This window comes from Arvicola amphibius, chromosome 1, assembly GCF_903992535.2.
Source record: "Arvicola amphibius chromosome 1, mArvAmp1.2, whole genome shotgun sequence".
NCBI lineage: Eukaryota > Metazoa > Chordata > Mammalia > Rodentia > Cricetidae > Arvicola > Arvicola amphibius.
The window spans coordinates 39,683,243-39,706,792 of NC_052047.1; the positions used below are offsets into that span (position 1 = coordinate 39,683,243).

The 23,550-nt window shown below is 41.6% G+C and overlaps 1 protein-coding gene across 1 annotated transcript in view; it reads left to right on the forward strand.

Moving 5' to 3' along the window:
• The first annotated feature begins 3,193 nt into the window (after window positions 1-3,193).
• Arap2 (ArfGAP with RhoGAP domain, ankyrin repeat and PH domain 2) overlaps window positions 3,194-23,550 on the forward strand; it is a 173,889-nt gene continuing 153,532 nt past the window's right edge. Inside the window, exons 1-3 of the mRNA XM_038328559.1 lie at window positions 3,194-3,443; window positions 15,354-15,417; window positions 18,645-19,678. Of these exons, the coding sequence (XP_038184487.1) occupies window positions 18,783-19,678 (896 nt within the window). The 5' untranslated portion in view covers window positions 3,194-3,443; window positions 15,354-15,417; window positions 18,645-18,782. The remainder of the gene's footprint in view (window positions 3,444-15,353; window positions 15,418-18,644; window positions 19,679-23,550) is intronic.

Sequence of the window (23,550 nt, forward strand, 5' to 3'; positions counted from 1 at the left end):
AGAGGATATAAAATTTCTAGAAGATAAATTGAACATCAAGTTCATTGTATGTAATAAACAACTAAAATTAATACCAGTATGTAATAGCAGAACATCAGGGGATGTAATTAAGGAAGAGGGTTAGGTGAGTTATATATAATTGTCCAGGTAAATTTTTGTGTTAAATTGTGTATTCAATAATATTAATTCATAAAATAAGAGTAGAAAGCATAATATTTATAAATTAATATATTATTTTGTTTGTTCACAAATATTGTGAAATATGTGCCTGATGCTTCTACAACTCTAAGTTCTCTATCTGGTAAAGTAATATTGGACATTTTATAAAAAATGAAAGATTACTTTAAATTTCATGTGTGAGCAATCCTGGCTATCAGAAATATTTGCAAAGTCTTGAGAAGAAAATGAAACTTGAACTTAGTTTTTGGAGAATAATGGGAGTAAAAAATCTAATAGAACTAGATGCACTGAGGAGTTACCATTTCTTGGGTGCCTTAGATGTACAAGCACACTATGTTCCAATAGTTTTTACTAATAGAGAAACCAGGGCCCAAATGTTAGTAGAATGTGCTCAAACTGCCTCAGCCCACATGGTGCATTCATCTCCATCCTGAGAGCAGCCTTTTTATGTCCAGCTCCACTGACTTCACCAGAGACAATTCCAGAAAAAGGCTGGCTTGGAATTACTCCTCCATGTGGTCCTATATGGTGTAGCTATATGGTGCTTGTTACTCACCTCCTATTTTCTTTAGGTTTCCTATTTGCAGAAAACACTATTGTTTCTTCTTTCTTCAAGGAGCTGCTGACATCATTGCATGAGCTTCTGTAAGTAAAGGCTTGGAGCAGCAGCTGTCGTGCAAGTGGTCAGTGGATGGTAGTGCTGCTGAGAGGTTATAGATAAAAGGGGATGCTGGGAAGGAAAGAGAGAGAAGAGAGCGAGGATGGGGCTTTTCTATCCATCACCTCTTTCATGCCAGTGCATTAAGGGTACAAAAGGGACAAGAGCAACAAAGGCAGAACAGGTTAAGCAGTTCCATTTGCTCTGCTACCAAAAACCTAGGCTGTAGGGGTAGGGGCAGGTCACCTTGGCACAATTCCAACCCCAATGGAACATACTGGGAACAGATATATAGTCCAGGAGCCTGGCAGTCGACAGATCTCCATATCTTAATTCTTATAGAAAGTCAATGTCTTTGTCTACTTTGTCCTCTTAATGCCTCACTTAAATAATTTATGTAGTGCTAATACAGCCTAGATGTGCTCAATTTATCTGCTATTTACTGCTTAGCCTCTTTCAGCTTCGATTAAGCCTGCATTTATAAAACTGGAAGAATTAGTTCAACTCAGAGTTGTGGCAGACATATAAAATATGTATCGGGCATTTGGCTAGCGACTGGTGATTAACAAGCAATTAATAAGAGGTAGCTTTTTACCATCTTTCCTGTGTCATCTTTTCTTTCCCTCCGTCTATGAGGATGCATTAGGCCGGCTTAGCGCTCATGGTGGAGCGGAGTTTTACTTGGCCCTGGTGCTGTGAAATCACTGGTGTACCTTTTGTAGCACCGAAAGCCTTCCCTGGGGAGACCGCAGCATCTAGAGATTATTTTGTAGTTGTTTACCGCTGCATCTTCAGTGCTCTACGTTCAAATTACCAAACAGAACCATGCAGAAAACTCCAAATAACCAAATGACAAACTCATGGAAAAAGATATTGTAGGAGGCCCCAAACCCTAATTATGTTATAAAACCAACCAGGGAGAGTAAATCGAGGACAAGTTAAGCTTGACCTCCTGAGACACTGTAACTGATGTAAGAATACTTGTATATTGATAACCTGTCTTATTCAGAGAAGGATTTAAGAAGGCTAATGTAGATTAGGGGAAAATATGTAAGAACTATTGGGAAAGAAAGAAAAAGACACCGAGAATATAGGACTAAGATGCACCCAGGAAGAAGCCACAAACAGAGAATTTGTTATAGACGCCATGGAAAGCAAAAAACGAGAGCACAACCAAACATAAACAATTCTGCAGGCTCCGGCCTAAGTCAAGGAAGTTTGCCTAGGAAGTAGGGCCTTCTGTGAAGCATTTAGTGCAAAAGGAACCTGGAGCTTTGGGGGCTCCCTTTGCCGGCAGAACGGCCCTCACAAGGATGGGGCTTATGGGTGGCCTGTAGTCTGCAAGCAGTTGGTGCTGTGGACTCACAGAGGCCTGGACTCCACTCTGGGAGCTTGGCCCATTATCTTATTTTCATAATAATGTCTGCGCTTCTCTGTAATGGCCTCACTTTCGTCAACAGATTGAGTGCAAAGATAAGTACTTTCATGTTTTAAGAAGGAGAGAAATTCAGGTAGGTAAGCTATTAAAAACAAACTAAAAAGCCCCAAACCGTAGAATGAAGCATGTTAGGGGATGACCCTACTTGTTCTCGGGTAGGTTTCTGGGATCCTCTCTTTTTATCTTATTGCCAAGGTTAGACAAGGACTGGTTCAAAGAAGAGAAAGTCCTTCTAGACTCTAACACCCCCAAGCTCTGAGACCTGGTTACCCAAGGATAAGTCTCTGCACACTGACTTTAGGCTGCTCCTCAATTCATCTAGAAAAAGGGATCTCAGTATCTGGCCAGAGCGCAGACTGGAGAGAATCTTATAGAAGGATTGACAAATATACCGATTCCCGGAACCTGGAAAAACCGGTGTCTTAGATGAGTGTGAAGTTTGGGAAACGCTGAGGCAACAGGGAAAGTTCTCGGTGGAGTAAGCTTCTGCAATCAGAGAAGGCGGCAAGGTTCCGCCCCTTCGGCCACCAGCCCAGGTCAGAGCGCACAGCCGGGGCACTGGGCAGTGGGAGGCCAGCGAGGGTCCCTGCGGGAGCCCGGTGGCGGTCCGAGCCCACGACCCGAGACGCGCCCTCCCCTGGTCCCCACTGGGCGGACGCGCTCCAGGTGGCCTGGGCGGCAGGCGCGGCCCAGCGGCGGCAGGCTGACTCAGCCGCCCAGCAATGCTGCGGAACCGGGACGGCCTGCCCCGCCGCCCCCGCCGCTGAGCTCGGGCCGCCCCCGCCGGCCGCGGATCCCCGCCCCCGGGGCCCCGGGGAGGAAGCACCCGGGCGCGGCGCCGAGCACCTGGGCGGCCCGGGCGGGCGCGGCTTCCGGGGCTGCGTGCTCGCCGAGCCCAGCCGCGCTCCCGCCTCCAGGTGCGGCGCGCTGTCCGCCTGCCGGTGACAGCGCCCCACGGGGACAAGCCGGCGCTGCGCTGCCCAGGCTCGGCGGCCGCGCGCGAGGCGAGTCCCCGGGGTGGGCTGGCGGCGCTACGGTCCCGGGTGCGAGAACGCCTCGCCTTTCCGCGCCGCGCGGCGCTTCGGGGCTCTCGCAGTGCTCGGGCTCTGGATTGTGCCGCTTGGATCGTGCTCCCGCGTGTGGGCGTCGGAAAAGAAACCAGAGCCGGTAAGTGATCTGAAGGCTGCACTTGCTTCTGGGATTTGACCCGCCGGGGTGACAATCCAGTCCACCCGACTCGGCCTCATCCCTACCCTCCCGCCCCCGACCGAATGCAGCCTGGGCGAGTTCCAGGCGCTGTTTTTTTTTTTTTTTTCTTCTCGGTAGAGGTAATGACTTGGAGCCCCGTGCTCCCCCGCACCCTGCTGGTTACACACTTAGGACGGCAGCCCTGTTAATTAACTTTAATTACAATCATTCGGCCTCCACCTGCCTGAACCTAGCACTGTACCCGAGGACCTCTCCAGAGTGCTTTTACCAGGCATCTCTTTCTCCTTTGGTGTGGGAAGCAGTTCTCGTGGGAGAACTGATGTCCATCTAGTAATTAAAGTAAGTTTTATTTTACTTCATTCTGTGTTTCTTCTTCTTCTTCTTCTTCTTCTTCTTCTTCTTCTTCTTCTTCTTCTTCTTCTTTCTTTCTTTCTTTCTTTCTTTCTTCTTCTGTCTTGGATTTAGTGTGTGTGTGTGTGTGTGTGTGTGACGATCTGGAGTTACTTTGTTTTGGAAGAAGGTTTGTGGAATAATCTTGGAAACTTTTGATAATTAGAGGAAAAATATGAAAGAAGCGATAAGCCACGCTGTGTGGACAACTGTCTCAGGCTCTTGTAAGTTGGTAGAGCGATACCAAGTTTGTCCTTGAAGTATATAAGTGGTTTTTTTTGGTCTGTATTGAAATAAGCTATTTTTAAAAGTACATTTAATCGGTTGTCATTGTTATTACCAATAATAGCATTGTGCTTACAAACCCAGTATTGATTCTCCTTAAGCGCTCTGCACCAGAAGTGTATGGAGCATTGTCTGTATACAAGTGGAAGGTAGCTATGGCTGCAGTAACTTTTTAAAGAAAACGGATATCTATAAGATTGTTATTTATGACTTTTATACACTTACAAGAGACATGTGGAGGGCAAAGGCTCTTGGTATTCCACCATTTAACAATGTTTAAAAGAGAAAAAAAAAATGGGTCGTGCAAGTAGGCTACATCCTAAAATGGAAATATCCCCTGGCTCCCATCCAAGGAGAGACTGAACACACATTTAAGGTGGGTCTTCACACCAAGAGGGTGTTCTATTGACTTGATGTGTCAGAACCAAAGAATTGTTAAAAAATAAAATGTACCTAGAGGGTAAGTCAAATGGCTTGTTAAAACAGATTTATGTGCATCTGTTGTCTTGTATGTTTTCCTTCCTCTGCTTAGTCTATCAGATGGGTTTCTGGGTTGTCTGTGAAAGGAGAGGCCGGTGCTTCACTTAAAAACAAATTCATGCTTTTCTGACATCTCAAGTTCCCAGCTGTGAGGCTCATGGGCACTCAATGAGTGCTTGTCAGAATAAACCTCTTTTAGTTACCATGGTTAAAGGGAACTCGGGTTATAATGAATTGCACTTTTGAAAACCTGCTTCTGGGGATTCTGAGTTACAGACTTCAAGAGGGCTCAGGAGGAGATTTTGCCTTTTTGTTTTGTTACTTTCTAACACACTTCCTTGTGGGGCGTGGTGACAGGGACCATAAAATTCGAGCTGTGAGTGACAGTCATTGCCTTAATAGCTTTTGTTGTCATGTGTCCCACCCTGTCTTCAGATTTGCTTATTGATCCACTTATTGGGCTTTGCTTTTGCACCTGCTAGACAGTGGGGTGTTTTGGATTCTTTGTAGAACAGTAATCAGGTGGAGTACTTCTTAATGGTGCTGGAAATATGCCTTAACTTTAACCAAGCACGGTGGATATAAAAGTAGAAGGTATGGGATGTCATCTTAAATCATTTCTACCTTAGACTTTATTATTTTAGATCTCAAAAACATACCACTGAGGGCCTGGCTAGATGACTCAGCCAGTAACTTTGCTATCTACCAAACCTAATGACATGAGTTTGTTCCCCAAGACCCAGGGTCTCATGGTGGAAGGAAAGAACTGAGTTTATCTACTTGTCCCTGAGCTCTAAATAAATGCTGCATCACCCCCCACACACGTACATACACACACACGCACGCACGCACACACACACATACACACACGTAAATGTAGATAAAATGTCACCTAAATCTTATATATGTGATAGTTGTAAAGTCATTTGACTCACTTAGTTTTGTTTTCTTGATTGAAATAGCACTGGTAGTCTCTCCTAATTGTCCTGTCTCTGTAGAAATTTTCTTGAAGTTTTGACTCGGCATAAGCAGACTTATTACATGTGCTGAAATGAGAACACAGGTATTCTGATATGGGCGAGGTGGGCATTTTGTTGAAAGGTATTTGTGAGAGGCAGAGAGAATTATTTTCTGACTTATGTGCATATATGTATGGATAATTGAGGGAATAACCTGGGATGGGTTGTTTAAATGGCTTATCATTCCTAAAAATAAAATATAAAACAACAAAAAAACCAGGCAAACAAACACCACTGGCTATGCTGTGTAGCTGAGCATGGGAGAGTAAGGCTCGCTCTGTGGACCAGCACGGGAGACTGGTCTTTTCCTAGTGTCTGATGCCTCGAACTACAGGGGTGGAGATGGGCAAGGGCTGTGCAGAGCTTTTCATTGCATTCTCAAGAAGTGCAGACACTTCCCTTTTCCACCTGCCCGTCTGACATCACTGCTTGTTGAACTCGAAGTCCATTGCACCTGCTCTGCCTTCCTGCTGTGGTTCGATGTTTATCTTCTGTCGCTGTGCTGTGCCTCCTCCATGGCCTTTGGTCTACTTTCAGGGGCTGATGTCTCCACCTGTGGCCTTTCCTCTTAGAAACCCCATTCAATAGCTCTTACTCTGATCTCAGCATTTGCAAAGCTCTGACTTGCTGCAGTCTTTAACTATACTCCTTAAGTTGACGGAAGACGTTTAGAATGCCCCACCCATCCATTCTAAAGGATGGTGCCAGATCTCTGGGACGTGAATAAAGCATTATATTGCTAACCTTCTAAAGTCAAGGTCACAAAACTTGAGTTTTCCCATTGCTCCAGAGTAAGTACTATTTTGTATTTATCATATTCTTCTGAGAATGTTGTTCTGTCTTCCCAGTCCTTCTTCACTTGGACTGAGCCGTTTGTCTCAGGGCTGATTGTTTGTACCCATGTCATTTCCTTTGCTTATTGTCATGTCTAAGCCTGATCTTTTTTTAAACTACTGGACAGAAGACATCTTCACTTTGTAACCCTTGACACTGTTCACAAGTGAGATAAGATGTACTGTTATCTCGAACTGAAAGTATTTCCCACTATTCTCTTAGAGAGAGCCATGTTATTTAAATATTTATTGAAGGAATACATGTAAACAAAGTGGCATATAAGTTCAGAGACAATTGAAGTACTTGTCTTTTTGTAAGGACAAGAGACTTTAAGAATCACAGAACCAAGAGGAAGCTCTTGAATTCAGTTGGAAAAGAGGTCAGGGCGCTATTTATAAATGCAGAGAGGAAACATTCACAGTAGGCTATTTTGAAACATCTGGTTGTTGGTCTAAAAATGCGGCTCTTAAATTCAGAGAGATGGTGAATAGATATTTGTACTACAACATTGAGATGCAATGCACATTAAAAAGTGTGCTTATATCATAACTCTACACTTAAAGGTCTTTGTATTGAGCTGTAATATTGTTTCAGTTTTGGCTTGGATTAATTGAACATTAAAGCTGTGTTTAAACCTGCTTGCCTCTCGGTTCAACATTTTGAAAGCGTTAGGTTCAGCTACAGATGTGCTACAGACTGTCAGGGCCAGGAAAGGGCCTGTTTCCAATAGAAGCAGATGTAGGCATCGGAGCTCATGGGTGGGCTTCCACTACAGTGATGTGTGGTCTCACCTTGTCGTTCCTCATGGAAACTGTGGAAGATAAACTCTTTCTTTGGTTGCTCCCAAGTCAGGGCTTTACTTGAAATATTTCTCCATTAGAATTTAAAGGAAATTCCAAACCTCAACTAGTTAACTTAAATATAGATGGGAACATTGAGAGATACACTGTGACCAAGGAGATGATCAAGCACTTAAGTATTAAGGTACTATCTAAAACACACGGAGGCAGGCATTGGGCATGGGACAGTACAATAACACTAAGTAAAGGTGTTGGCTTTCCTGACTTTGACAGAGACACTGAATTCTAGATTGCAGAGTTGGGATTTTCTGAATACACAGTAAATAAAGTAAAAATATCTCAGAATAATCTTTTCCCTTGAGCCAAAAGCCAAATGATTGGCTGAGAATCTGGCTATTGGAAGATCAAGTTTCACTTATTTTGCATCTAGCAGCTAATGTCTAAATGTTTGCTGTTTTCCAGAAACCATTCAAAGGGCCATGCACATATTCAAGCATATCCCCCTTGAAACAGCCTTGGGTGGTATGCGTTATTATCTTCCCTGCCTATTCGAAGACAGCAGTGAGACTCTGGAGAGAAAGACATTGTTGAAGTCCACAAAGGTTGTGGGCAGCACAGCTGGGACCTCTGGTAATCATTGTGGCCTGTGTCCTAAGTCTAAAGCCTTTCAGTCTCAAAACAGTAATCATGTCTGTGTCTCACTAGGTTAATAAAGCTGTGCTTACTACTAATTAAGTACTTTGTAGGTTTATTAGGAAAACAATTTACAGTACCCTTTTAAAGAAAGGTGATATTGCCGTGTAGGCCAAAGAGTTAACACTCAAATCCAATGTATTCATATCATATGATATAATTAAGTGTAATATTGATTATAATAAATGAATTAATAATAGCCAGCACTCAACATATGATTGCAGTTCATCTTAGGTCAATGTGTACATATATTTGTGTGTGTGTGTGTATGTGTGTGCGTGCATGTGTGTGCCTATCTGCATGTATATACACATGCATACATTCTTTTCTCTGTATTTATTTATTGGCAATTCTGTAAGAGAATAGATATATTTTCCTAATCTTAGAAGTAAGGGCTCTTAAGTTTCAGGGAAGTTAAATGATATTATAAAGGTGCCCAGTTAAAATGTAGAAAAACCTAGGTCAGGGAGATGGCTCAGTGGGTAAAAGTACTATCCTTGCAAGAGTGATGACCTGAACTCAATCCTAGGAGCCCACATACAATGATGAGTGCAGTGGTTCCTGATAATCCCAGAACACCTACTGCTATGTAGGAGGTGAAGTACTGATCACCCCTCACCCCCAGAAACTCCTCGGCCTGCAAGCCTGGGATATATATATATATATATATATATATATATATATGTAGCACAGCAGTGGAAATACATGCATACATTCACATGTGTGCATGCATGCATGTACGTACACATACACCAGAAATAAGGGGAGTGAAGAGAGGAGGAATGGATGGGGAGAGGGGGAGAGAGAGAATAGATAAATAATAGATAAATAAAACAAATCAAAAAGTGGAGAAGTCTGGATTGGAATCCAGGCATTATGGTATCTAGTGTGGGTGGACTTAATAAGGGATTAAGGGCAGATGGAGCAGGAAAAGCTCATGGACTGATAGTACTGCACTTTGAAGACTGAACTGTCAAAGTAGGAGAATAAAATGTACACAGAGTTCATTCTGTTTTCTCTCCCCTCTCTGCTCTATCAAATTAGCGTCTTAACCATTTTGGAAGTGTACCATTGAATAGTGTTAAGCCTGCTTACATTCTTGTAGAACAGATTTACACAACATTTTCCTCTTGCAAAAACTGAATTATTATGTCCATTTAGCGGCTCTCCACTTCTCTACCCCCTCTTTGATGTCTGTCTGTGTACTCTTGATTGCTATGAATTCGGTAACTTTAGGTAAAAGTGTGTTCATATGGTAATTTCCTTTCTGGGACTGGTTTATTTTACTTAGCACAAAGTGGTAAAGACCCAACTTTGTGATAGGGTTTTCTTTCTCTCTGTGTGTGCATCTGTATGTGTTATGCATCCATGTGTGTATACATGCTTGCTTGTATGTGCAGATGTGTGGGTGTACATGCATGTGGCAGTCTGAGGGTAAACAGAGAGACCCAATTCCTTTTCTACCTTATTAATTCATGTGGGGGGGGTCTTTCCTTTGAACCCGGAGCTCACACCTTCTGCTACTCTCACTAGCCAGTCTGACCTCAGGCTCTCATGTCTTCTGTCTCCTGAAAGCTGAGATTATGGGAAAGCTGCTAATCCCACCTGGTAAGTTTCATGGGTAGTGGAGACCAGAACTTAAGTCCTCATCCTTGGACAGCATTATTTTTTAACCTCACAGCCATCTCTCCAGTTTTCATTTCTTTAAAACAGGACTCCCTACCCCATCGCTTGTGTACACATTTCACGGCCTTCATCCGCCTTCACACACCGGGCTGCTCCTGTTGCTCTCACTGGAATTGGAGTCCTTTGTGTCACCTCTTGCTCTCGCCGTCCAGCTGTTCCCTTCCTCTGACCACTGCTTGCTTGTTTTGTCACCGGATAGGCTTTGGTTCTTAGTGTCTTGACTTTGGCTGACTATTTTGCTGAGCAAATTTTACCACAGTTACCCATAAAGTCTTTTTTTTTTTTTTTTTTTTTTTTTTTTTTTTTTTTTTTTGGCAAGGGTAGGTTGCGAAATAACTGTTATTAAATTGTATATTACCATTGCTGTATAAAATGACATCAAAGTTGTTTTCCATTAACTTGTTATTGGCTGTTAAATCTCAGGCAATTAATATGTAAATGAATTGAGGCTTTTTTATGTAACGACCTGTATGGACTCCTACACCCATGATCAACCTAAAAGTTCTGTAGTATAAGATTTGAGCTTACAAAGTATGGAATATAGTAATTTAAGGAGCACTCTGATGGAGGAGTGTCTATGTGTTACTTTCATTGATTAATAAAGAAACTGCCTTGGCCCTTTAAGAGGACAGAAAATTAGGTCGGCGGAGTAGACAGAACAGAATTGTGGGAGAAAGGAAGCAGAGTTGGGGAGACGCTTCAGGCAGTCACCCTAGTCGCCATGCTTCTCCTCTCCGAGATGGACGCAGGTTAAGATCTCGCCTGGTAAGCGACCACCTCGTGGTGCTACACACATTACTAAATATGGGTTAATTAACCAATAAGAGGCTGAAACTAAAGGGCCAGGCAGTATTGAAAAAAATACAGTTTCCATGTAATTATTTCAGGTGTAAAGCTAGCCGGGTGGCGGGACACCGCCCCGCCGCTCCTACTACAACACTCTTTACTACAATGCTCTTCAACCTGTCAATTGCAGCCCCGTTGGGGTTACATATTAGATATTTACATTATGATTCCTAACAGTAGCAAAATTACAGATATAAAATGGCAATTTAATACCGTTATGGTTATGGGTCAGCATAGCATGAGGAAATGTATGTAAAGGGTCTCAGCGCTGGGAAGGTGGGGAACCACTGCTCTGGAGACTATTAAGTGTTCATGCATGGGACACCAATGAGAAGAAGAATGTGACAGTCACCTCTCTCCCATTTGATTAACCGGACAGCTCTAACGAAGCACCAAGGCCATCAGCGTGAGTTGGGAAATCCCACTCTGGAATTTCAGCTTCACTTTTATCTCCTATTTTGCCTTGGGTCTTGGACTTGTTTCCCAAGAATAACAAAGGACCCTGCACAGCTGATTCACAACCATGGACTGTTTTTTTTAACAGTATAAATCCTAGGAAAAAGGAAAGAGGATGAATGTGTCTGGAGAAATGGCGATGGGCTAGTTGTTTAAATTAAGATCACAGGGCTGAGAAGATCATAGACTGTGGGTGACCACATTTCAGAAAGATGATCAGATTGAAGGACTTGTCTTCCTAGAAGGAGCTTAATTTTGCCACATACTAGGGTAGGTAAAGAGATGGTAATGGAGAGGGATGGCAAGTGATCAACTTTTGACTCGTGGCCAAATATATAAGGCTCTGACAGTAAAAGAGTTTTAGTTTAGACTTTCAACTTTCTAGTCTGATTTACATATGGAATTGAGTAAAATGAAAAAAATAAATTCTCACCATCACTTTCTCTTGTGCTTTGTTGTGGGGAACAAGATTGTTGAATGTGTTGTCTTTATGGATACTTGGCGTTAATATTTCAGTTTTAAACAATGGAGTTAATTGTGCGCGAAGAACACGATACCCATTGCTTATGTCTCTTCTTCACCAAAGCAGAGGGAACTGCATTGCACTCTGGTGTCAACTACTTGGTGCAGCATCTTCTTTATGTCTTTTCATCTTCCAAGGAATAAGCTATGCGTCCTTGTTTGCTGGCACAACGAGGGCAGAAACACTTTTCTCTTTGTCCGTCTATTCTCACAACATATGGGGAGCTGACTTGCTGTAGGGAGTGGACATTGGTGCCATGGTAGGATATGTTGCGTCACCTCTCTTGTCTCAGCTACTCAGGCATTGAGCTGAGTAGAAACGGTTTCTAGTATCCTTTGGCGCTAACCCCAGGAGACAGCACTAATCTACTGGGAACTACTGTTCTGGAAAACAATAGTCATCTATTGTTATTAGACTCTGTACGACATGTCTTGTAGGACATTGAAGGTTACATTATTCACTTAGTCGCTCCCATTTTATAGCTATCTTCAAAAGCTTCTCTTAATCATGTGACTTTATGAGTATTAAGCTTATTAATTTGTTAAAATTGCAGTATCTCACCTAGAGTTAAAATGATGTCTTTCTTTAATGGATTAACGATATATACTGAAGTTCAATTCTACAAACGCTTTTTTCCCTCTCCCTTAAGGAATTAGAATCAACCAAGGTGATTCCAGAGCTTGCCTGACTGAGCATGCAGTGCCCTTATATTTAATGAAATGGCTGAGGTACATACCAAAGCTGTCATTTGTTTTCTTTCCTGGTCTGAAGACATACACGATGATCCTCTGGGAAAGGGTGCAGACAGGTGAAGAAGAAAAGAGGGCTTCAGTGGCCTGGTTTTTCCTACGTGAGTGGTTGTAGGTGCCCAGCGGATGATTTGGAATGACTCCCACTGATTTTCTGCCATATCTGGTTCCTAACCTGAAGACCTCTTAGAGATTCGATGGATTGGACGATTTTGAATCTGTTCTCGCTCAGCTCCTTACTAGCTCGCTGACTTAGGAAGGCTGACTTTTCAAACAGTGAATACTTCCTACCTGCCATCCTGACTCTATAAGAGGTGTCAAGTAGTAATTAAAATGATTTGGGCATAGTTAAGGTAATAGTAAAGAGTGTTGAATAGCAAGGTGTGCTTAGCAGTATAGCAGGTGGAGGAAGTCATCCTTGAGAAGGGGCACATTTGATGAGACTGTGCAACTTAGGGCACGAGCCATGAACTATGGGAATGTGGAGTATGCACTGGTATAGTTTGTATTTTCACTCTTTGGTTTTTGGGGGTTCACCACCCAGCTACCACATAAATGTATGGAGTCTTATTGTTACTTATAAATGCCAGGCAGTCCTTAGCTTGACTTGTTTCTAGCCAGGTTTTCTTAACTTAATATTATCCCATCTAACTTTTGTCTCTGGGCTTTTATCTTTCTCTATTCTGTATATCTTTCTTTACTTCTTACACCATGGTTTGTTGTATAACTGGTTGGCTGGGCCCTGATATCCTCTCTTCTCTTTTTCTTGTTCCCCATCTCTCTTCCCAGATTTCTTCTCCTGTTTATTCTCTCTGTCTCTCAGCCCTGCCTATACTTTCTTCTGCCTAGCTATTGGCCATTCAGATGTTTATTAGACCAATCAGGTGATTTAGACAGGTAAAGTCACACAGCTTCACAGTTAAACAAATGCAACACATCTTTGCATCATTAAACAAATATTCCACAGCATAAACAAATATATCTTCAATTAATATTCCACAGCGTGCTTGTGATTGAAAGCGATGGAAGTGAGAGAGAAAAGGTCTATGTTAGGCACAGACTGAGGTCAACTGGTAGCTGTCACTGGAGCCAGAAGACCAGGGAATGCGAATTTGGAAAGTTGTGGGAAGTGTTTACGATGTGGTTTGTGTTACAGAATTAACCATAATGCTTCAGGGGTTGAGAATCTGGTGTGTGCAGGGAGGGAGCCAAGAAAGTTATGGATACTGGTCCAGGGACCTATTGTCATAGTTTAAGGTAAATAAGATGGTAGATTGAGTGGTGGCAGCAGGCAATTGAGGAGATGGAGTTGGGTTCAGCATAGAGCATGTTAAGATGACAAAATTGTTTATTAGGTGACACATAGGTCAGGCTTATATCATATGAGTCTAAGTGGTGTTCCCCTTCTGTGTGCTTCCTCATTAAGGAAATCAGGACAGCATGGTCATGTGCACAGTCATGTTTATAACACCCATCATTTGTACCAATTCCTCAACTCAGGCTGTAGGATGTTTGTAAACAGCCACTTTGACTGGCATTTATTGGGAAGCTTTAGAAGGTGATCAACAAATTGACAGAATGTATTATGGTAAAATAATAATGGGAAACTCCGACTTAGTATTCATGTGTCTTAGTTGGTGTCCTAAATGATCAAATGTAGTGAGACATTTACTTCTTACTCCAGCCCTATGGGGGAGATATAGGAACTACTTAAACCCATTTTCTTGTTTAGGAAGCTAAAGAATAGAGACATCACATACCCACATGCACAAGGTTTGTAGGTGGGGATCTATTATTCAATCCATGTCACTTTGGTTTAGACTTTCTGCTTTTATAACAAAGTTGCCCAAGGAATGGTCAGAATATGGCTAAGACTATGGTCTGAGTGTGTTCATCCTCTCAGATCGTATGTGAAACCAGAATCCCCTAGAGTCACAGTCTTTAAAGGTGGACTTTTGGGAGGTGGTTAAGTCACAGCTGTGGAACATTTGTGGATGAGATTAATGAGTTTACAAATTGGAAACAGCAAACTTCTTATCCCTTTTGCTCTTCTGCCAGATTGGAGAGCATGCCTGGACCTTCAGGTGCCTTCCTCTAGGTTTATCGTGTCCACAACTGTGAGCAATGCATACCTACTGGTTTTAAATTATCCAGCCTAAGATATTTTGTACAACCACCTAACTAGCGTGAAGCAACTCTCTTAGTCTTTGAGATTTAACAGAAACAAACCTTTCTTCGTTCTTTTCTCTACAGAACAACAAGTAAATATTGCCTTCTCCAGGTTCCTTCAATTACCTTTTAGGGCAGCAATTCTCAACCTATGATTGAGAACCTTTTGGTTGTCCAAAGACACTTTCACAGGGTTTTCCTAAGAAAACACAGATATTTACATTAGGACTCATAACAGTAGCAATATTACAGTTATGAGACAGTAATGAAATAATTTTATGTTTGGGGGTCACCATAACATAAAAAACTGTAATAAAGGCTCTCAGCATTTGGAAGATTGAGAACCTTAGGGTATCATAGAAATGATCAGGATAACTGCAAATGGAGACGGAAATGTTTGTCTCCACATCCATCTATATCTAGTTTCCCACTATATAAATGGCGAGATTTAAAGGGTGGAGAGAGGTTAGTAAGGATGGTTTCAAAGCCAGAATAAAAACGAAACCTGTGTGTGTGAAAGCACACGTACACAGTCATTCTTATGTTGTTTTAATACCTAGCTTTTACCTTTCTATTTCATAAGTATATATTCTTCTAGGTGGCCGATCAAGATGGCAGGCCAAAGTCTATATTCAAAGCTTTCTCTGCTGCAACTGAACATAATGAGTAGGGCTAAGGAGCCTGGTTCTTTTTCATGACATGGAATAAGATCACCTTCCATGGACCCTAAACTCCTCTCTGCACTTTAACTCTGGCCCTGACATTTCTCTAATAATAAAAAGTAATCAACAGTGGGGACTTATAAATAGTGAAGATGAATTTTGTAATGGAGTTGAATGTGTGGTATGGGTGATCACTAGGTCGTGTTTTAGTGGAGTAGCTTCTGCCACATGCTCTATACCAATGTCTGAGTACATCTGAGTGTTTGCATTTTACAGAAAACGAAACTGAATCACCGCTTTGGACCTGTACTTGAGTTCATGCTTCTAGGAAGTGAAGGAGGTAAGGCATGCACATAGTCTGGCTCTAGATTTGTGCGAAGTGTCTTGCATGCAGAGTGTTAAGATCGATTTTCACTCAAGGGAAAAGAACGGCAAGGTGTGACTTGAGAGGGTTGGTCTAGAGAAGACTTGGGAGCTGTAGAGGATTTAGAACTCTAATTACCAAGTTTCAGTACACAGCCCGATCATGTTTGGAGGGTGTCAAGAGACATTTCTAGACCTGCTATCTGTAGGTGTTGTTGTCTAGCAGATTCCCACACCAGTCCCTAGAGAGCCATTGAGTCATACTCTGCCTTCCAGTAACCCCATGTAAAGTCAAAGCACAGAAGGGCTGCTGCTGTCTCATATTTAAGAGCGTTCCCATCTCTTTGTATTTCATTACTTTCTTTGGAGCTAAAGTCTCTCAGGAAAGATAGACACATATGAACACCCTTGGTTGCTCAGTCATTGAAGTCAGACTGTTAGAAAGTCAGGTGATTGGAAGACAGATACAGTATTCAAGTGAAAAGAACTGCAAGGCCTGTGGGTGGAGAGACAATTTCAGGTCCTCCAAATTGCCAATGTAGCCATACTTAGGACAGTGAATGATAGCAGAGAGATGGTTTTGAGGAGAACACTATTGTATCTGTCCGTGGCTCGGACACCAGGAAATAACGTTTATTCTGTGAAAGGAAAGACTTTGTGTACAAGAACACAGACACACACAACAAACAAATCTAGCAATATACGTGTCTTTTGATCACTTCCATCCCTGACAGTCCAGTTCCATAACACACGTTCTAAGCTCTAGTCATAGATACATATGGAGAAAAGGGCATGCCGTTCTATTTTAGGTGTCCAACTGTTAACCTACATAGAGGAGGTACTACCTGCCTCCTCAGAACTATTCATGGTGCATAGACAAGCAGACACGACATATGCTTAAGGGGCAAAAATAACGAGCTTTCTGCCTCAGAGGAAAACAGTTAACAATGAGCTAAAATGAGTGAGGGACCCTATTAGACTGCTTGAGATAGTTTGATGAATATAATAGTAGAGTTCTTAACAGGATTGACTTCCGACAAGGAAACATTTACAAGGTATAACACTTGGCATATGCTTGCTGCTTGCATCAGTAGACTCTACTACTACTTCTGTTATTGTTATTGTTGTTTTTCAGAGGCTAGCATGGCACTATAAGAAACTTCAGCTTGACAATCTTGAGACTATGATCTTTGACAATTTACTAACAAAGGCAATGAGGGATTTAGTCAGAAACAGTTGCAGTTTTTCAGGCAAAAGTTATCATCAGGTCCTGGGCCGCAGCACAGGCCATGAGAATGGAGGAGTATTGAGTGAGACCAGTTGATAGAACAAAATACACGCACGTCTTTAATCCCAGCACTCGGGAGGCAGAGCAGGCAGATCTCTGAGTTTGAGGCCAGCATGGTCTACAAGAGCTAGTTCTACAGGGAAACCCTGTCTCGAGAAACCAAAAAAAAAAAAAAAAAAAAAGAACAACAAAATACACAGAGTGTGAATGTGTGGCTTCAACCACAGAAATGCAGTTTTCAATGGCCCAGAGGCTGAGTCAAGTTGCTGGCTTGCTGATTCTGGTTCTGTCTTGTGAGTGCCCCCTTTTTTGCCACGTCCTCGCTTGGGTGGGGTTGTGATGATTTCCTTGCCAGGGAAATAACAAGCTCTGTGGTTTTTCTTATAAGGATCTAATCCTATTGTATCAGAATAGCATCATTTAAGTAATTAGTTCCAAGAAATCTCAGGCTCTGAATTGAGTCCCATTGAAGGCAGGGCTTTAGCATAGGAATTTTGGGGTGAAGGCCATAACTTAGTCTGTAGCAAAGAATAAAACCAGTAGTTTGCCTCTTGTCTGTTTGTGCTTGATAAGTCAAGGGCTGGCTGGGGTTCTCAGGTCTGGATCTCAGATTTGAGTGACTAGGTGGATGATGGATACTACTTATGGAAAAATCTGAAATTTTCTTTGAATATATATATGTTTTGTTAAAATTGATTTTTGTACTTATAGGCTTTTGTGAGAGCTGGTAACCATGACTGTGGCATTTGGGATTTATTTTACCCCAAAGGACGGTGCATCTGAGCCTTTAAAATCACTAAGCGGTTCATTGTGTTTATAATTTATAGCAATCTGAATTCTTATTGTGTACATTGTAGCAGTTAGTTCCAGCCAGTGTCCTGGGGTGGATGGGGAGGAGGGAGAGAAGAAGAAAATAAGCACAATCAGCTACAAAGTAAAGAGGTAGTTATTCTTTGGCAGTGTGGGTTAGCTCCCTTCCCCACACCCTCCCTGACACAGGCACTTCCTACTTTGCTCTCTGTCATCTTACCTTCTCTGCTTCTGTACTCAGTGAAGGTGGGTGTTCTCCTTGGCAACTCTGCATTTAACAGTGTTTGTTTGCTGATCTTTTTACATATTCAAGCCAATATCTTATAACGTTTGTTCACTAGAACATGCCAAGTTTTTTTTTTTGGCCAAGTTTATCTAGTAACCTTTGGAGGACTTATAGCAGTTGTGGCTTCCAGACATACTGCAAAAGGAAATTGCTTAGGGAATTTTTAATCTTGTTTGTTTTATTTATGTTATAACTTTTATATAGTTATTTTCTTTTCCTTGAAGCATAAAGTATAGATATCAACACACTCTTTTTTTTTTTTTTTTGTTTTTTTTTTTTGGTTTGGTTGGTTTTTTTGGTTTTGTTTTGGTGAACAGTATAAAACTGTTCCACAAATGCTTTGAGAACAGCCTTATCATTTAATTCTGTTTTCATCAGTTAAGGACATAAATAAATTATTCGTCACATTGTCACATGCATGCATTGTGAGACTCATTTTCTTTCTTTCTTTTTTTTAATGTTGGTATTATCACAGCATTTCTGTCCTGCAGCTTCGTTGTGAGCCTAGAGATTGGCTTTCAATGCCACCAAAGAGTCCAATCTTAGAAGTTGGCAGTTGTCTTAATTTCTATTCTGTTTTCACTGGGTAAATATAGTGCAAAATTAGGCTTTATTAGTTAAAGTATCCTGGGCTGAGAATGATACTTATGGATAAAGTGCTTGCTTAGCATGTCTGAAGATTTTGGCTTGAAAGAAATTGTGTATACAGAATACACACACACACACACACAAACACAGTATATATATATATATATATATATATATATATATATATCATTTTATAATAATAAAATTAACCTAATTGTTTTTTTTTCTTCAGGCTTGAGCATACGAACAGAAAAGAACATTGCAAAAACATTCTAAAAAGTGATAGAGGAAAGAACCCATAAGAAGTACATCCTTGTGTATGTCTCATTGTGCTGCTTTTTAATACTCGAGTAGTAATGAAGCCACCATTATGTCCTCAGTCAGTGAAGTAAATGTGGACATCAGAGATTTCCTAATGAGCATCAATTTGGAGCAGTACCTCTTACATTTCCGTGAATTCGGTTTTTATACTGTGAAGGACTGCACATCTATAAATGATAGTGTGCTACACCAGATTGGAATCTCACCAACAGGACACCGTAGGAGGATACTTAAACAGTTACAAATGATCTTTTCAAAGATGCAAGACATCCCAATCTATGCAAACGTTCAGAAAGCAAAGAATGGCACCACCTCAAAAGAGAATCAGAATCTTCCGTCCTCCGGCAGCAACACCTGCGCAGAATTTTCTGATTCTATTAGCGTTCATAGACCTGGCCTGACACAGGTGGCGACGGTTACAATGAGTACCTTCGGTGTGGGGAATTGTCAGTCTCCTAAGTCACAACATAAGCTATCCCTTCCTCCATGTGCACCGCCCTTTCCAGAGGAAGAGCTACACCAGAATGTGGATTCTTCACAGGATTCTTTATGTGGTAGTGTAAATGTTAAAATAGATTCCTTGGTTACCCAGAAGACTGTGGATTGTACAGCTGGAGAACAACAAACAGAAAAAGTCAACTTGACATCAGAAAATTCCGTCAAGGCTCCTAGCACCAACCCTGAACGTCTTCCCTCTGTAGACTATCCAACATCAGAAACACTTTCTGGAAATGGTACTAATGGCTTTTTAGAAAGCTCCCCAGCATCCCAATTCTTTCAGTTTCAAGGAGAGATGGTTGTGAACGATCTCTATGTTCCGTCATCACCAGTCCATACACCCATGAGGAGCCGGAGCAAGTTAGTTTCCAGACCTTCTCGATCATTTCTGCTGAGACATCGACCTGTACCAGAGATCCCAGGGTCAACAAAAGCAGTTTCAGGGAGGTAAAAATTAATACAGAAGCCTTATGTATTATGTGGGAGACTTCACTTATGGTTAGCGAGTGTTTTCAGTGTTCTTTCCAAGGCTAACCTCTGTGTGTTTGACCTCTGTATATTTAATCCAGGCTTTCCATATTTTTTTCAGACATTTTTACCGCCATATTATTTGTACTGCCCATAACTCCTAGAGTCTGTTTCAAGTTCATACGTAGCTACTGAGGACTATAGCCTTTCCCTGTTTCACGGGGGCAAAATCCCCTCTCCTCTCTTCCCCTGGATAGTCCTTTATCTTCTCTCCTCATCTGGAACTGTGTTCCATTAGCATGGATCACATGTTTGAGTTGCTGACTCTTTCTCTCTACTTCATTATTTACTCTTTGGCAGGGAATGCACTCTTAATGCCCATTTCTCATTGCCTGGCACAGTGCTTGGACCAATTAATAATTCAACACAAATCTGTTGAACTTGGAAGGAGGTGTTCTAGGCAGGGGGATATGGAAAACAGAAAGGGTTGCAGTCTAACGTTGAAGACAGAAGTATAGAATACATTAGAACACAAAAACTTAGCGGTGGTGGCACCTTTAATCCCAGCACTGGGGAGGCAGAGGCAGGTAGATCTCTGTGAGTTTGAGGCCAGCTGGTTCCAGGTCAGGCCCCAAAGCTACAGAGAAACCCTATCTCAAAAAGCCAAACAAACAAACAAACAAACAAACAAACAAACAGCATGAAGTCTTTGAAGCACAAACCCTAATTTATTTTTCTTCGTCATTATGGGTCTGATACCAATTAATAGCAAAGTCTGGTGTTTGCTGGTGTCAGCAGTAAAAATATCATCTATCAAATATGCAGGCCCTAGCTTGCTCTGTAATTTTCAGTCTGTTGTCCTTTCTTCACAGAGGCCCTTGATGTAGGGAGGGTTCACTCTGTGTTACTCAGGCAGTAGCAATCTGAGGTTAATTTTCTTAGGATCTCAGGGTCAGGAAACTGAGACTTCATTCCAGAGAAGTGCCAGTTCTCTCAGAGAGGAAGAAACCTGGTGTTTACCAGAAATCAGTGTCGCGAACAGTGACTAGCTTGCTCTATAGTGTTGAGAGCCCAACTTCATTTTTCCTTCACTTTTGCAATTCAGTATTTATTTTTAGAAATACTAGACAACAAACCCAAGGTAACTTGAAGTTAAAAATTGCCATAACTAAGTACATGAGGAACATGATGTGTGGAAGAAAGAAAACAAACTGAGCAAACAACAAATTTCTCCTTACATACATTGCAATATGTTGACGGAAAATTTAGCATATGAAATATATATCTTGAGATAATAAAGGAAGATGTTAGTATATGGGTAAAAGAATATACTGTAAAACAAAAGTACAATATTATTAAAATATTAAATAATTGCAATAAAGGCATGTTGGTCACATGTTACAGTGGTTCCACTGCCCAGTCTATTTGGGCGTGTGTACAGCTGCCAGCCCCTTCTTCCCACCTGACTCTCACTCTTTCCCCATCATTTGTAAACCTATATTAAATATTTTTCTCAACAAACAAATCTCAAAAAACCCCTTTCTTTAACTATGCTTTAAAACCAAATGAGCTTATATAATTCTTTATTCAATTCAATAACTGCGTATCACTCTTTTATACCTTCTGTTCAGTTTGCTCTCAAAGGTATAAAATAGTCTTCCACACAGGGAAGAAGTCTATTGTTCTTCTCTAATATGGACTCACATTATGTGGCTCAGGCTGGTTTGGAACCTTCAGTCCTCTGCCTCCAGAGGGATGGGGCTATAGACATGCACCACCATGTCAGAGCCAAGGTTTTTAAGAAATTCAAAGAGGACTAGAGATGACAGGTTTTGATTTTAAGTGTTCTGGGACAGATAGATCCCCATCACTGCACAGTTGGGCACTATCCCCTTCCCATGATTGCAGATTCTTTATTTTCCTCTTCTTTAAACATTCCAAAGGTGCTTTATCAAAAGATAGGCTTCTGCAAGCCATGCCAAGTATCAAACATGTCTATGAATAATGCACAAAAAACATTAAACCATAAGGGAGGAAAGGTTACAGAACATATTTCTTTTAGTGGCTTAAGACTCATGTTTTTCCTTGGTCAGGACTATCCTGCATGCGATCACAGGACAGTCCCAGAATGCCTAAGGCAAATAACAAGAGTCTAGTTATTTTCTGCTCTAGGCTTCAAAGGAATGGCACCCACTCAAAGTGAGGACAGTAAAGGAGGAAGTTTGCCTGATACTGCCCATCCCCACCACACTAGACCTGCCCTCCAGAGCAAAGAAGAGGTGTGAATTCAGAGCAAGTCAAGGCAAGAAGAGAAACAATTCATTGTCCTAGAATGTTAACTGTGTCTGATAAGTGAGGAGAGAGAACAGAGGGAGGAGACAAATGTTATCTGGTGCAAAAAAATGTGTGCAGTATCTTTTGGATATGTTATTATTTGACCAAAGAAACTCCCATTGTGTAATCCACAGCTGCATTTGAAGGGCCATATTATAGCACCGTGAAACTATGCATGTGCTATCTGTAACTCAGAGGACCACAAAGAAAAGCAGACAGTGGCCTTCAGGAAATATTTTCCTTTGCTCCCTCCTTTGATGATCTCAGTACCTCCTGAGACCTCAGATAAGAGGCGTGCACCACCACACCTGGTTTATTCGGTGCGGATAGTCATTTAATCCAGGGTTTTCTGCATGCTACGAAAACATGCCCAGCTGGGCTGCATCCCCAGCTTTCCCCCTGCCTCCTGCAATGTGTGTATTTCTCTTTACTCCACAATCAGGAAAGGGAAGTATTTCAATGACCAAGTCTAAAACCGCACTGTGAATGGTGCACAGGCAGTCAATACTAGGTTATTTATAACTAATCTTAGTTCTAAATGTTTACTTCTAAATGTTCTCAGATTTAATATCAACAGGCTTTCATGTGATACAGAAATTGTTTTCATCCAACGGAGTCAAAACTATACCACTCTGGCATTTGAACTATTTTAAATCAAAGGCACTTCACGCAGTTATTTGAAAACATCAGGTGGGAGGGCATTGCTCTAACCTTGACATTATCTCTTAAAAGCAGAAGGTGAAATTTCCCAGGGAAAGGAAAAGTATTCTTATCGTCAAGGACAGTAGTGGACCACTAGACCCAGAGTAGTCTGTACAGACTTCATTAAAAAAAAAAAAAAAAAGAACCTTTTGCTTTTGTTTACACTTTCCACACAATTAGTTTCCCTTTTAAAGCTGGCTACCCAGCTCACTGCTTCTTTCCTTTCCTCTCTATGAGGGCTCCTGTGCCAGTGCTTCTTGTTCTTACTGGCGACGCTGTCTCCGCTCACCCAGCGTCCATCTAGTTCTGAGCCCTGTTGGGCCTCTCGTGCAGCACCACAGGCCCTGTGCAGTGCATACGAGCGTCAATCGTCTCTAAAACTGGCAGAAAGTAGCACATGCTACCTGACTTAATCCTAACGTTCCTTATCTCACAGTATCTGCCAGAGTTCCCAAGGGATTTGCTTTTGCTGTATGCATTCCCAGTAGATCTCTCTCTCACAGAGAATGCTTCTGACATCGGAAGACCTGTAGGCTTTTCCTTTCATTTAACTGTTCAATTTTAGCAAGTATTTTAAAACTAGAGGGCTATACAGTAATGAGTTATCTATAATCTGGAGTAAAATTCTTATATATGCATTGAACTTTCTTTTTTTTTTTTTTTTTAAATTAGTATCAAGGAGTTGGGTTCCCACTACACCAACCTGCCAAGATAATCCTAAGGGTACAGTAGAGGCATACATACCATTGTGGTAACCAGTAGCTCTCTAATTAGATTTAAGACCAGATCAATAAGAGGGAAATCATATTTGCTAT